This window comes from Ceratotherium simum, chromosome 5, assembly GCF_057802395.1.
Source record: "Ceratotherium simum simum isolate JZ-2026a chromosome 5, ASM5780239v1, whole genome shotgun sequence".
NCBI classification, from domain to species: domain Eukaryota; kingdom Metazoa; phylum Chordata; class Mammalia; order Perissodactyla; family Rhinocerotidae; genus Ceratotherium; species Ceratotherium simum.
In genome coordinates this window covers 50,500,521-50,516,104 of record NC_141904.1, presented here as the reverse complement: position 1 = coordinate 50,516,104, position 15,584 = coordinate 50,500,521, and the positions used below count along the sequence as shown (strand labels likewise).

Here is a 15,584-nt window from a genome sequence, read left to right as displayed (position 1 = left end):
GGGAGAAAGGGACTTTTCTATAATTCAGACACCATCGCCTCAGAGAAAAATTAAACTCAGATTATGGCCAAATATGGAGGTGGTAGGACATATCAGTGGCCAAGTGCCAAAGTCTGGGCATTTTTGTGCTCCCTGCTCTTCTAGGGCTGGGTTATCCTTAAGCAGAGATGAACATGCCCCAGGGCACAAGCTGACCCCCCCCACCCCCACCCCACGAGGTGGACATGCAGACGAGCAACACCATTGAGACAGGTCCCACTGGGGGTTCCTCCTTACCCTGTTAAGATCCCACCCCCCCACCCCCCCCACCTGGCTTCCCTTCCTCCCAGAAAAGTGGAGTCTGCATTTTCTGGTCTCTTCAGTAGAGCAGGCCAGGGGCTCCAAGGGCAGACCCACCTCCTTCTCTCCAAGCTTCTACACACAAAGGCAGGTTTCACCAGTGTCCAAGCACATGGGTGCATCCACTCATCCAGCCACCCTCAGGGACCATCTTGTCAATCTCCTTAGGGTACTACAGAGAAACACTGCCCAACAAAAGGACAGGTTCTGGATGTTTCCAAGGGGGGAGCAGGTGGCAATGGGAGCTGTTGTGTCTCAGCCACAGCTGGGATGCTGACCAAAGACCAGTGGTGCAGCATCCCACTTCATATGGAGTGGGAACTGACAGCTCTGCAGGCAACCAGGCAAGCCTGGACTCCCCCTGCACAGAGGCAAAGACAGAGGCAGCGAGGACCCAGCCCCTTCTCCATGAAATGAATTCCTAAAAGAAATGGAATGGTTGCAGAAGAAATGTTTCTGATTCAGATAGATGAAGCTTCTACTACAAATTTAGAAGTGTTCCAATTTCCTGCAGTTTGTCTTTTTTTGTGTGTGTGTGAGGAAGATCAGCCCTGAGCTAACATCTATGCTAACCCTCCTCTTTTTTGCTGAGGAAGACCAGCTCTGAGCTAACATCTATTGCCAATCCTCCTCCTTTTTTTTTTCCCCCCAAAGGCCCCAGTAGATAGTTGTACATCCTTCTAGTTGCTGTATGTGGGACGCGGCCTCAGCATGGCCAGAGAAGCGGTGTATCGGTGCGCGCCCGGGATCTGAACCCGGGCCGCCAGTAGCAGAGCACGCGCACTTAACCGCTAAGCCACGTGGCCAGCCCATCCTGCAGTTTGTCTTTAATCCACTCTAGTTAGGTCAGAAGTCTCTCAATTTCTGAGTACAACAGTACAATAGAAACAAGTAAATTTTTCCAAAATCATATGAATCTCCTAAGTTCTTAAATATGATAAATACCAACCGAGTCACAATTTTACCAAGATGTTGTGATTTTCTGGTACACATAAATGAATGTTAAGACCATTTCCTCTTTAGCCTTTTAAAACCTATAATTAGGGGCCGGCCCAGTGGCGTAGTGGTTAGGTTCCTGTGCTTCACTTTGGCGGCCCGGGTTTGCCGGTTCAGATCCTGGGCGTGGACCTACTTACCACTCATCAAGCCATGCTGAGGCAGTGTCTCACATAGAAGAGCTACAACTAGGAGCCGGCCCCGTGGCACAGGGGTTAAGTGCGCGCACTCCACTGCTGGTGGCCCGGGTTTGGATCCCGGGCAGGCACCGATGCACTGCTTGTCAGGCCGTGCTGTGGCGGCGTCCCATATAAAGTGGAGGAAGATGGGTACAGGTGTTAGGCCCAGGGCCAGTCTTCCTCAGCAAAAAGAGGAGGATTGGCACGGATGTTAGCTCAGGGCTGATCTTCCTCACCAAAAAAAAAAAAAAAAAAAAGCTACAACTCTACAACTATGTACTGGGACTTTGGGGTGAAAAAGGAAAAAGAGAAAGATTGGTAACAGATGTTAGCACAGGGCCAATCTTCCTCAAAAAAATAAAACCTATAATTAGATCACCACAAAATCCCCATATTCCTTAAGCTATTTGTCTGAACGCCATTCTCCTACATTCTATTACCTGTATCCAATTGAGCTTTGCCTACTAACACGCACAGCTCCATCTTTGCTAACACTACCAGATAACCCAAGGCAAGCAGGTGTGTGTGGGGTGACTGCCTCACCCTCTATTTCTGCTCCACCTGCTGTTGGTTGTGGGAATTTCACAACATCATAAACTAATTTCTTGGCCTTTTAAACCTATGGCCCTTTTGATACCTAAACCTCTCACCACTCAGGCTGGCTCACTTCATGGGGGTGGCAGTCTCATACTCAATTGCTGATACAGTCAAATCTGAGCCTTGTGCTGAGCTGTGTTCTAATCTGTATTACAAAAATTAGACTTACTTTCCAGCTTCTAACAGTGAACGTTTTTTTGTTTTGCCATTTACTACAAATGACCTCGGGCAAATTACTTATTATGAACAGCTATGTAATGTGGACTGTGAGAGTACCTACATCACAAGGCTGCTGTAAGGAGTAAGTGGGTATGTAGTCAGTGACCGTTAGTGTGACTGTCTTGTGGGGATAAGGACTGGTCTAACAAGCCAAGATCAATGGCTGTGTCCTCAGTGCCCAAAATAGAGCCCAGTACATAGGCAATGCTCAGATTGTTGCATGAACCCTGGGGACTACGTGGAAAATCTCTCCTCTAGACCTTGCTAGAATGTGCTATCTTCTCTTGCTCTTTTTTGTGTGTGTGTGAGGAAGATCAGCCTGAGCTAACTTCCAATGCCAATCCTCCTCTTTTTGCCGAGGAAGACCGGCCCTGGGCTAACATCTGTGCCCATCTTCCTCTACTTTATATGGGACACCGCCAGAGCACGGCTTGATAAGTGGTGCATCGGTGCGTGCCCGGGATCGGAACCTGCGAACCCCGGTCCGCCAAAGTGGAGCACACGCACTTAACCGCTATACCACCAGGCCAGCCCCTTCTCTTGCTCTTTTTAAAGATCACCAAGGGTATGGTGCCAAGGCCATGGTACCCTGCCTACTGATCTGCAAGAGTGGCCCTTCACCCCTTGGCCTTGCTGCCTCAGTGAAAACATTCACTAGTGACCAATTCCATCTGTACCTCCCATGTTCTACAGGCTCTACAGGCTCTTAGAGGATAAAAGCCCATGTGTCTTTTGCACACCATTGTATGCCAGGTGCCAAGCAGAGCAGCTGTGGAGTTCAGACTGGGAGTGTCTGGGGCCTCTCTGGCCTTGACTGCCCTCTGCATGCTGCCCACAGCTCTGGAGCCTTAACCTCTGAGCTATCACTGAAGTTGCTACCACTCCTGACACTACAAATGTGGACCCCTTTAATCAAAACTCAAACTCCCATTTCCTGTCCTCAACCGTTAGGATTAAACTCCAAACACTTCCGTTTCTGTCTGGTCCTCTCTTCGTAACCCCAGGGTCCTTGTGAACCCACAACTCCCCCTGCCATACTCCATGGCCCTAGGCTCCCACATCTGCTTTGGAAGGACCCAGGGGTCTTCTGAATGAGGGGCTCAGGGGCTGTAGGGCATTCAAATCAGGACCCTACCATAATCCTGGGATCTATTTGTGGTGGGGAATGATTCAGTCTGCAGCCAGGGAAGGAGGAGAGCCAAAACTGCCAGGATATTCCACTTTTCTCCACAGGTGCCCCATCCCCAGAAAGGGAAGAAAGGCAGAGCAGAGTCAGAGCAGTGGGGCCTTAACAGCCATCTGGAGGGGGCTGCCCAACAGGAAGGCCCTCATTTGGTGCTCAATGGCCAGAACTCCCTGGGGTGTTGGCTCAGGAGGCTACTTGGATCCTGTGAAGAATGACTACACACACTTTTATAATCAGAAAATTTCAGTTTATTTTGAATAAACCAACTCAACTTTGAGCAGATGACATTGCCTCAACTTTTTCTCAAAGAAAACAAAGATATGGCAAATTCATGAAAACACTGTGCCTTCCTTTATCTTCTATTTGTAGGGCAGAAAAATTCTGCCTGACCTTTCCCATCTTCCTGATGATGTTAATGAAAGACAGCCACTGGGGGCACAAAAGGAAGCTCTCCACAGGTCAAGGGCTGCATGCTGTAGTCTAGGCACAGAACTTCCCACAGCTTCAGTGGCTGGAGCCACAGCTGGATTCAAGTGCACTACATGGTGGCTGTGCAGTCCAAAAAATGCCCAGGGATACTCAGGGTGTGACTTACGGTACACAGCTGCAACTCGGGTCCGCGCCATGGCGGTGACACAGAAAAGATTCAGTGGAGAGATAAAGGATCCAGACACCAGGATCTTCCATGTGCCAGCACAGCATTCACATCCCACCCCTAGGTCCTGCAGCAGGTACTCTCCTCGTTCAGTTAGCTCCCCACTGTCCAATTCTGGGTTCATTTGCTACATTCCTAACTTATTCTCTCACCTCACCCCACAGTTCCTCCCTTACAGGAGATGACAGGAAGAGACAAAACCTGAGGGGGGTAGAAAGGGAGCCTGTAGCCAACCATATACCCATGACCCCAGATTCACAGCTGTTCTCTGTCTTCAAGAGTGATTCAGTTTACAGTTTACATGGCACCTGGGAAATGGCTGAGGTGAAAATGTTTGGATATCAAAGAATTTCCAACACAACATTCACAGATCTCCCAAGCAACTCTTCCAGGAGGTCAAGGAGGCCCTGTCAAGTATAGACAGGCTCTGCTAGCCTCAGAGTAGAGGCACTGAACAAAGCCAAAGAAACTCCAAGAATCACAGATGTAACTTTTCAGAGGACCACTGGACCAGGTTCAGGTCAAGTAGGATATCATGCAAACCACTTGCTCCTTTGCACTCAACTATGCAAAAGCTGGCCCTCTTCCCTGGACCCTCCTGGCCTCAGACTCCCAGACCCTAAAGATGGTGTCCTTCAACAGCTGGAACCAGGCAAGGGGGAGAGCACCCAACCTCTAGAGCAGCTGCCGGACACACTCCAGGTAACACAGGAATACAGGAAAATAACTTGTGCAAACAAGGCCCCTGAGCCAGGGAGACCAGTGCCCTTGGGAGGGCCATGCTGAACTCTCACCCTGAAGTTTACCAGAAGAGAGTGTAGCAGGACAGTGCCAGGTATGGCCACATGTGAACCTGGTCAGAGGTACACCACTAGAACACTGGCACAAAAGAAGGGACCAAGGTGAAACAAATTTATTTTGGGGAATGATTCCCTTTAAAAGTGCATTTCTATCTTTAGGAGACAAAAGGAAACACCGTGCTGAACTCGTGTCCCCTGGTCTAGAGGGCCACAAGGCCATCTATGCTTGGCTGTGGGCTGTGGCCTCAGTAGCCAGACTCAGGTAGACCTCATTTTCAAGAATAAAGATGAGCCCACAGATATGCAGCACTGTCAGAGATGAGAACACCCTATAGCAAGACCCTATTCTGTATTGTCTCCTCACTACCAAGGTAAGGCAGGTACACCTGACCACAAAAGGGTCTACAAGGACCAGTCAGAAGGCATGATGTGATTCCCTGTGCTCCATGCCTGTTACACAGGCCAACTCAATTCCCCACCTGCCAACCATGCTCTTCCACTGGGACTTCTAGCTGTGACCAAACACATATGAATCTGGAAAGCAGAGACCACTGTGGGGCCCTCCTGCAGTAGACAATTCTGAGCCAGGATGGGCAGGCAGTATATATTACATTCTAAGTAAAATAGCTAGAAGGTAAAACACTCCAATGCCAATTTATTTTTAAAAAGGGTTCTGTGTAATTCTATGGTTTGCCCTTTTTTGTATAATTGTACAACTTTTGAAAATTACGTAAGTTGTAATGCTCTAATACTATTAATAGTCATTCAGAAAAAACTTTCCCTCCCTCCCAACAACCATCCGGGGGAATTAAAAGTCCTGAAAAGTGGCCAATTCAACATGGCCTCTACCCTGATAGAAATAAAAAGCAAAAAGATGAGAAGAAAACAGAAATCGACTAAGAAGTGTGTGGCCAGTGTCTCTCAGGAGTGGTGCCCTGGCTGTTGCCTGGGGTCGTGAAAGGAAGAGCCTGCAGCATGCAGTTATGGCAGCCAGGAGACCTCGCAGCCACATCTTCCTCACTCCGGCACATCCGTGTCCCAACCTACGTGTCATGGAAATCCTTCAGCAGGGTTCTCCTCCGCTGCTCTGCTATGTGCATCTGGTTCTCTAAATCCTGCACCAGGGAAGCAAGATAGATGCTGGCACGGAAAAGTCCCATGAGCAGGAAGCAGCCAAAGCCACACCCACCAGGTAAGGGGCTCCGAAGAGTCAAAAGCACTGCCCTTCCCACCCTTCTCAGCAGCAGCTTCCAGTCCGCATGCCAATAACCCCATCACCTGTTAACATGCCAGTCCTCCCTCGCCTGCAATAGTGGGTCCAAGAGCACAGCAGGCACTTACCCCTCTGTCATAGCTGTCTGCACGCTCCACTTTCCATGACAGGTTTTCGATCTCAGCCTCCAGCTGAGCCTGCTGGTATTCAAACTGTATGGGTAGAGCAGGAGGGTCAAAAGGAGAGGGGGCTGTAGCCGGGGCAGGGCCTGCAGATGGAGGGGCAGACGCAGCACCTCAGGCTCGCATGAGCTACAGAAAACCTTGATACTGTCCTCCAAGAGCAGTGCTAGTTCCTGTACCCAGAGCCAGAATCCAATCAAAAGACTATCTGAAAAGTACAGCCAAATTGCAAGGCCACACTCACCCTCCCCCATCAAAGAAAGGAGAATGTAAGCTACTGAAAAGATTGCTCCCAACATATAAGGAAACAAATGCTGCAAAAACAAGTCAAAATGGAAATTCACAGACACTGCAGTCACTGAATACTTCATTTTTTTCAGCCCTTCTGCAAATCAAGAGTCTTAAAAATATTCAAACCATCTGACTTAGTAATCGTACATCCAAGTTTTATGCACAAAGATGCTCCTCAATGTCTTATTCATAATAGTGAAAAATAGAAACAATAAATGCCCCAAATGATGGTACGACCATATAATGGAACATTTATGCAACTATTAAAAAATGGTATGTACCAGTTTGATAAATAAGGATAGCTGCAACAATAAACTGTTGTAACAATAAAATGTTATATAACCTTGATTATAGAAATAATAATATTACAAAGCTGGAAAAGGCTAACAGTGGTCATTTCTTCCTGGTGGGATTATGGATGATGAAAACGTTTTCCAACATTTAAACAATATATGTGAATTACTTTATAATAGGAGGAAACAAGCCATATCTTAGATGAAGAATTATACAAAGATGTAAAAAAGTCCACTGTAATTTAGGGACATGCATGCTGGATATCCTCCCAAAACATGGGCACTGGCCTCCCAAATGGCCAAAGACCTTTTCAGCCAGTCGCCTTCTAAATATGGTCAGTGGTTCAGGGGCTCCAGTATATCTGCCTTACTATTACACAAAATGCCAGCACCTGAAATCTATTTTGGACATGTCTAGAGGAAAAATGAAATTTTAAAATTGACAGTTTTGTTTTGATTTTGCCCTCCCAATAACCAAGGTCTGGTCCCTGTTCTCCTGCAAAGTGCTGGTAGACAAGGCTACCTCTGAAGCTAAGAGGGCAGGGTAGAGGGACTGCTTTGCCTTACCAGCTTCTTCCTGGGTCCAGATTCCATGTAGTATGCATACGGGTATGTGTATTGCAGGGTGTATCGACACTGCAATAGGAGAGAAGAGAAGGTACCTTTGTCTATGATTCTAACCTACATGCACCTCAGGTGGCTTTTACAATTCTTATCCCACCATGCAAATTAGCCTGGCTCTACAGATATGGGCCTGAAGGAAATGAGCCAAGCCAAATAAAGGATGAATTGGGGGACAACGTGGGAAAAACTGAAATAAAAATGGTCACAGAACACCCAAAGTTCCCTTTCAAACTGTGATTTATTACCAGTAGCTGCCTCACTGGCTCTTCCCTCAAGTCGGACATCAGAGTCCACACATCTATCTCAATACTTATCCATAGACAATCTCTTATTTTCCTTTGAATGATGCATGGATGGGACAAAAGAGAAAAGGGCTCTCGTTTTCCCCACAGTTCTTTCCCTGCAGGCAGAGGCAGTGGAGTACTCTTCTTGGAAATCCCCCGTACATTCAGCAGAGGGCTGGGTCCTCAGTGGGCGCAGCCCAAGGTAATGTGGACCCATAAGCAGAAGCATGCAGGGCTGCACAGGTGCTGAATCCCCCTGCCCCCTAAGGTGCCTCCCATCCTCAGAGGTCTGAACCTGACAAGGCCAGGCATCAAACCAGGGATCGGAAGAGTGAGGTGGTACAGACCTTGGCCAAGAGCTTGGCAGCATTCTGTAGGTACTGCCAGTCGATCCACGTCCCCAGATTATTCATGACCCTCTCCTGAATCTTTTCATGAATCCGCTGGTATGTCTGTGCCTCCAGCTGTAAGCTCTTATTGTGGTTTTCCCACTACAGGTGAGGAAGGAGAAAGCTGCAGGAGTCCCAGGAAGGTGCAGAGGTCCACAAAGGAGTTCAGAATAGACAACTCGGCTGGCAGGGCATGGCCACAGCCTCATATAACTTACAGGGACTGTGACTCCTTGAGAGTACAGGAGGGGGACTTCTTCAGTCCACGCTACTAACCCTGTCCAGAGCAGCTGTTAAGACTGCCACATCACTCTACCCCTCTGGGGCAACAGGGCTCCAGCCCTGAGGACTAAGCAAAGCTAGGTACCCACTGGTCTACTGTGCTTAGAAACCAAATGTGCCATGCTCTGTGGGCTTCTGAAGGGTCTCCCTGGGAGGAACTGCCCTCTAAATCTGACTATTAAGATGACACTGGATGGAAAAGACTGTCTAATGGTCCTTCATTGTCCTTCAATCCATCATTCAAACAAGGTCGGCACCACGTCCTTCCTTGTCGGCCATGGCTGCCCTATGGAGCCTGAACGCCAGAGCTATGGAGGGATCACCCAGGGCTGCTGCAGGAGCTCCATTCCCTAATTTCTGTGTGCACATGCTGGCTCTGGCTACCAGTCACTGGGAATTTCACCCCAGCAGGCCAACTGCAAGAAGCCCACCCTCAAGGAGCAGGTGCATGAGAGAACACCTACCCTCTCAAAGTAGAACAAGTACTTCTTGAGGGCCTCTCTGGCCTGGGCTTGCTGGCTCTGGTTGACAATGTCGGGGTTCTCCTTGTACCGACTGCACTCATAGTACTCGCTGCCATGGGTCTTCCAATCTCCTAGACACATCCAGCAGAAGTCTGCAGAAAAGAGAAAGAAGCATTTACACCCATGAGACAAGCCCATATTCCTCCAAAGGCATAGGCAAAGCAGTGGGACAGACAAACTCTGCTCCAGGGGGGCGTCACCTGACCAGAACTTCTCAAGGGTGCCTCTATCCAGGAGGAATGTGCACCTCTCATCCCTGTCAAATCCCACTGTCCCTGTAGCCTGGCCTCGTCAATCTGAGCAACTGTCTACGGATATTCTCAGTTCCATGAGCACATACGCTTTGTGCCTTTTTAATCCAACACAGGCAGATGCTGACTGTATAAGACCACTGGTCTGATGTGTCAATGCCACCGTGAAAAGCAGAAATTTGTCCAGCTGAGGCCCACCAGGTCATTTAGAACACACATTTGCCCTCTTAACTATCTCCCAGCCTCACAACACCTGTCCTAGGAAGATTTTGTTATGTGAAACTGGGAATAAAAGCTTTTTCCCTTTTCAAAAAAAAGCATATTTCTATAAAACATAAAGCTACCCAATAGTGCATACTCAGAATTATGACTCTGCTTCCACAATGAGGAAACAAAGAAGGGAAAAAAAGATTCCCTATGGATGCTATATAGCCAAACAATTATTGTAGTCTAGTGGAAGGGAGCCAACCATAGTCTGAACCATAGTCTGGTTAGATGTCTAGTACCTGATCTATATATTTTTTTTTTTTTTTTGGTGAGGAAGATTGGCCCTGAGCTAACATCTGTTGCCAATCCTCCTCTTTTTGCTTGAGGAAGACTGGCCCTGAGCTAACATCTGTGACAATCTTCCCCTATTTGGTATGTGGGTCGCCACCACAGCATGGCTTGATGAGTGGTGTAGTTCTGCACCTGGGATCTGAACCTGCGAAGCCCGGGCCGCCGAAGTGGAGCAAGTGAACTTACCCACTATGCCACTCGGCCGGCCTCCCTGATCTATATTCCGTCTCTGCCAAAGACTTTTGACAATGGTACACCTGCTTCCCAGGATTCACTCCCATAAGTTGGCTCACTGACTTCCCAAAAGGGGTTCTTGTAAAATTTTGGAAAGCTAAAGCCAAACCCAGAGACCCTGAGGTCATTCATTTCTCTTCTTCTGGGAGCTTTCATTGAACACTGGCAATATTGTTCTTTCTTTAATCAGCTAGGTTGTGCTTGCTACTGTTTTAAATACCACTACACTGCTTAGGGTTGCCCATAGAGGTGGTAAAACTATACAGCAATGCAAGGGATGATAGTTAACTCTGGGTGGTGAGGGATGGGGAGACTACGACCGGGAAGGGACATACAAGGGACTTCCTAGGTACTAGGAATGTGGTCAGTACTGGGGTGTTCATTTTGTCATTTCTCTTTAAACTGTATGTGTGTCTTATGCACGATTCTAAGTGGCTAATACACATCCCTTTCACTCAAACACATACAGAAAGATAAAATGGGATACCAATGAGTAAAAATGCCACTACCCTTGGCCTATCTCTTCATTCTACCCTTCAGAGTCACTGTTCCCTTCCAAGACCTTGCCATGTCCACTCTGATTATAGTGGGTTCCTGGGAAAACACAGGAATAGCATTAGATGAGCCCTTAGAAAAAGAAACTCTCAGGGCCTCCTGGTCAGCATCTAAGCAGCTGTGTAGGAAACCTACCTATTTGGACTTATTTTCTACTTGAAGGAACTTTATTTCTTTACCTGATCTGGCAGGAAGGAAGGGAAAACCAAGAGGTTCTATGTAACCTACTGCTGAAAGATGAAGGAGACCTGAAAGGCCAAATCAAAACCCCCTCTGGGAACTTTATAAAACCTCAAAGGAAAACTATTTTACTATCTCTGGTAAAACTGTGTATAGCCTGCTCTAAAAGGTACCTTTAAGGTAGCACAGATAAGCTCTATGCTACTTACCTGCCTTGGCAAAAATAAAAAGAACACGCTAAAACCTTCTCCTTGTATGACTGAGGATCATGAGGTCTAAGAGTCATCCCAACCTTGACTTCTGACTACATGTGTGAGCAAGATGGCAGTGGTATTATAAGAGGGACCAAAAATAATAGATAAATAAATAATCAAGAGCTGCTTTATGCTGGTTATTATGACTAAAAGTGACTGAGGGGGCACTTTGTTTTGTCACTTTACTACAAAAGTACTCACTAAACAAGTAATGGAGACCCATGCACAAGAAACACAGAATGTGCCACTGGGCCTTGTGCACCAAGCCTAGGACTCACCGTGTTTACACTTGGAGCATTGCTGTCAGAGGGAAACAGAAGAGAATATGTTAAGGGCACGCTGACCAAAGGCTCCATGTCACATATGCAAAAGGTACAGGCTTCTGCTCACCATGTGATTGCAGCCTCCGTTCTTCTCAATGCAGATGTTGCACTTGGGACACTGAGGAGACAGAAGGGCGCCATTAGGCTCACACACCATCAGGCTGGTTCTAAGACAAATTACACAAAGCTCCTGGCACCCGTGCCCAGTAGCTCATCGTGCGAGCACTTCTGGGGAGGAGCATCTCACTTAAATATGGCGGGTCGCTGAGGCTGGAACAGCAATTCAAGGAAATGAGGTCAGCATGTCTGGCTCTGAAACACTCCAAGCACCAGCTGAGCCCCACTAAGTCTTCCACCATCTGTCTCTGCCACGATTCTGCTCAGATTAAGCACAAGCTGAGTCAGCAGAAAGCCTGCCTGCTTGGGAAGAATGCCAAGGCAGCACAGGAGCTGCCACAATGGACTAAGTCCTGGTCAGTTTGCCTGGACTTCTGCTTCCAGAAGAGGGCATGGAAACAACCTCTGAGGCTTGCTCACTCTTATTTGAGAGATACCAGCAACGCAAAGATAAGTCTGATGCTATGCTCTCCCACTGCCATGAAACAGACGATGTTTGATGATGTCATGGTCACAGCTGTGCTTGTGAGTACATAAACTTAGCGCATGACTAGCATAGGGTTCAGCCTTGGGTGCCGAGTCATCCAGGGCTCAAGGGGCTGCAGGCCATGCTGTCCCATGGGAAAACTCAGAATGAGAATTGGGCAGGCCTGGGCTTACATTAAGAGCCTTGCTATTTATTAGGTGTGGCTATCAACCACTTCCCTCCAGGGCTGTTAAAGCCTGGGGGGCGTTCAATAAAACCTAGTTTTCTTCTATTTAGTTCCCCTTTGGCTCAAACTTTTCCAGGCATTTCAGCATTTTATTAAAATAAATGCACCCAATGCATACTATGATAAACTGCTGCAAACTCTGCCAAGTCTGGGCAAGGGTCTGCAGCCTCCAGCAAGGGTGTTCTGATTTCAGATGGCAAATCTCCCAGGCAAGGCCCTGGGCAGCACTCAAGAGGGCAGATCCATGACAGGTAAGATACAGTCCTTACGTCTTTAGTGTGAGCACTAATGTAGTTGGCTGTTTCAGAGTCATCCGCACATTTCGTGAGCCATTTCCGGATTGTGGCGCAGTCTGTGGGGGCGTGATACATCTGACGACACTTGAAACTTAAAAACAGAAAAGAAAAACATTCAAATAATCGTTAGGTAAGGGTCCCATGTTTTTAATTTTCCTTCTGTCCAAGCCAATAGATCCTGAATTAGAGCTTTTCAAAGAGGTAAAGTCACCTCTCAAGGCCTCTTGGACTTTTACTTACCCAAGATTATACTGAAATACTGCGTGAACTTTTCATCAATCTAAGCCCTTCTAAGACATACTCTCAATAAAGCCAATGAAATGTTTGCTTTTTTGTGTGTGTGTGAGGAAGATCAGCCCTGAGCTAACATCCATGCCAATCCTCCTCTTTTTTTGCTGAGGAAGGCTGGCCCTGAGCTAACATCCGTGCCCATCTTCCTCCACTTGACGTGGAACGCCGCCACAGCATGGCCTGACAAGCGGTGTGTCGGTGTGCGCCCAGGATCCGAACCCAGGCTGCCAGCAGCGGAGCGTGCACACTTAACCGCTACGCCACAGGTCCAGCCCCGAGATGTTTCTGTTTTAAATACCTTGTGCAGTGTCAACTCTTCCTGAAAGGATGTCCAATTCAGAGCTCAGCCTCTCAAAGGGCATGGTAAGATGCTCTGAGAAGGATACCTCAACTCAGACCCAAGGCAGGACCAAGATCCACTTCTGGGAGCCTTGATTTATCTCCTAGCCAGATGTGCACACAGGACGCACAAAGGCCAGAACTTATGCAGGCTATAGGGGCATGATACACCTGACAATGCTTGAAACTTAAAATCAGAAAAGAAAAACTCCAACACTCATCAGGCTAGGCTCTCATGTTTTTAATTTCTCTTTTGTCTAAGCCAACACAACTTTGTGGATGATAAAGGCTCTCAGGCAGATAGCCTAACACATGCCCCATGCAAAGAAGTTCATAATGTGGGACACAAAGGATGGAGAGCAACTATATTAGTGGTTCTTAACCTTTGGTGAGCTACAAACTCCCTCAACAACGTCTTGAAAGGCAGGTATGTATGTATATACACCACATTTTCCATGTAGTTTCTCTGAAGCCCCACCATGAACCTTTCAGGGAGGTGTAATTAGGGGGACAGATCTGGACCTAAATTATGGCTCAGCCATCATCTTGCACCTAGATCCTCACCTATAACATAAGCGTAATAACAGTACCAATCATACACCGCAGTTGTGATAATGAAGGTAAAGTGATCAAAATAGTGCCTTTCCCCTAGTAAGCCTTCAGTACACTTCAGCTATTCTCATCATATTTACTGAATGGAGTAAACTCCACGTAGATGTAAACTACATTTATGAATTACAATGTTACAAAATTAGCCAAGAAAGGCCAAGATAGAGAAAGATTAAAATGCTGAAGGTTGTAGCTTTCAAACAGTAATATGTGAATCATCTGTGCAGGTAGATACACACCCACAGAGACACACACAATCTCTGGGCCATGAGTCTTAGTAGCATAAACCATAGCACATTCTCTAAGATTCTTTGCCACTTTCTTGTCTCCAGACCAAGCATTATCAAACATCTCATGGAACATGAGATGCTAGCTACAAACCCTGCCCATCTGAAGCAGAGCTGCTCTTCTGGCTCAAAGACCCTGTCTCTCCCAACTCCGCCCTCACACAAAGCAATAGCAGTGGTGCTTTGGAGGAGAAGGCACCAGCCCAGGGCTGCTCAGCACCCACACTCACTCTTACCAGAAGACCTCGTTGCACCGATTGCACTGTACTCTGCGAGCTCTGGGCTCCTGTACCCGGATAACCATGGGGCAGTCTGCACCAGGGCAGAGCTGGAGCTGGTAATGACTCTGTGAACACACCAAGGGGAAACAGTGAGGACATCCACTAGGTGCTGCCTCCAAATCAGACCTCTTTGAGTGCTCAAAAGCCTTCTGTTCTTCCAGTTGATGACATATCAAGCGGCTCTTTGAAGGTTTAGCTTAAACTAGGTAGCAACCCACCAGAATGATCTAAGGTTAGATTACAAAATGGAACACAGAATTGTATTTGTGAAATAAAAATGCATAGGGACCCGGGCTGTAAAGGAACACAGCCCAATCAGCTGTGCATAAAACCCTGAGGGGCTCAGCAACCCTCAGGCATCTACCAAAGGCAGCAAACAGCACAAGAAACAAGGCATTCTGTTTATCCTGTAGCATGTGCATGAGAAGACCCAGACCCTCAATCAATCCAATAAGCTTAGGCATGAAAGACAAAGATAAAAACTATGCTGCATGGAACCAGCAAGCCGTTGAAGAGGTAGCCCAATAGAGGGCAAGGACTGCAAAACTGACCATGCTGGAATCCTGGACAAGTCTTCAAACTGCACAAGAAGCAATACCCCTTCTCTGTGCTGAATCACATGGTGAACCAAATGAAACAGCAACTCTTGAGATATACCCGACTTACATTCATCCCCTGACATACAACAGGTTGTTTAAGCAACTGTGTATAAGGTGGGGATGCCAGACCATTCTACAAGAGAAAACCAAGGCTCAGAGAGGTAAAATAATAGGTTGAAGGTTACACAGCAAGGAAGTAACAGCCTTGGGATTCACAAAATTATCTGCCTGACTCCAGGGCCTGTGTTCTTCACTACCACTCTAGTGGTTTTCAAACTTTTTTAAAGCCATGGAGTTCTTTCTTCAAATGACAGCATCTAATGGCAACCTAGTCTATAAAAACTAACTGTGGTGAGCATCGGATGGAAAGTAGACCCAGGAAGACAGAAGGCACCACAACAGGGGCTGGTCATACTTCCACATAGTCCCTGAAGAGGTAGCGCCTGTATTTATCTCTCAATTCTTCGTTGGGCAGCAATGGAAACACGAAATCCTCTGGTGTTCGGAGTGGGCAGTCCTGAGCCATGCAAGAGACTCCTGTTGAACAAAGACAACCTGATGGACAATTATATTGCAGAAGACACAACAGTAATATATCTGGCCACTGAGTTCAACCAACAAATCAGATTCTACATAGGAAACCC

At 47.2% G+C, this 15,584-nt stretch overlaps 1 protein-coding gene across 7 annotated transcripts in view; it reads right to left on the bottom strand.

The window, feature by feature from the left end:
• Positions 1 to 3,741: 3,741 nt before the first annotated feature.
• ARIH2 (ariadne RBR E3 ubiquitin protein ligase 2) overlaps positions 3,742 to 15,584 on the bottom strand; it is a 56,397-nt gene continuing 44,554 nt past the window's right edge. For 5 of the 7 annotated variants that reach the window (XM_087430952.1, XM_087430951.1, XM_087430955.1 and 2 more), the window contains 10 exons: positions 15,356 to 15,495; positions 14,297 to 14,406; positions 12,508 to 12,625; positions 11,476 to 11,526; positions 11,364 to 11,385; positions 8,994 to 9,145; positions 8,206 to 8,349; positions 7,518 to 7,586; positions 6,313 to 6,396; positions 3,742 to 6,086 (listed from right to left, as the gene is read on the bottom strand). In XM_087430952.1, coding sequence (XP_087287078.1) covers positions 6,015 to 6,086; positions 6,313 to 6,396; positions 7,518 to 7,586; positions 8,206 to 8,349; positions 8,994 to 9,145; positions 11,364 to 11,385; positions 11,476 to 11,526; positions 12,508 to 12,625; positions 14,297 to 14,406; positions 15,356 to 15,495 — 962 coding nt within the window. In that variant the 3' untranslated portion in view covers positions 3,742 to 6,014. Of the gene's footprint in view, positions 6,087 to 6,312; positions 6,453 to 7,517; positions 7,587 to 8,205; positions 8,350 to 8,993; positions 9,146 to 11,363; positions 11,386 to 11,475; positions 11,527 to 12,507; positions 12,626 to 14,296; positions 14,407 to 15,355; positions 15,496 to 15,584 lie in introns of all 7 variants that reach the window. The other 2 variants (XM_087430954.1, XM_004419670.3) reach the window with 2 other exon arrangements.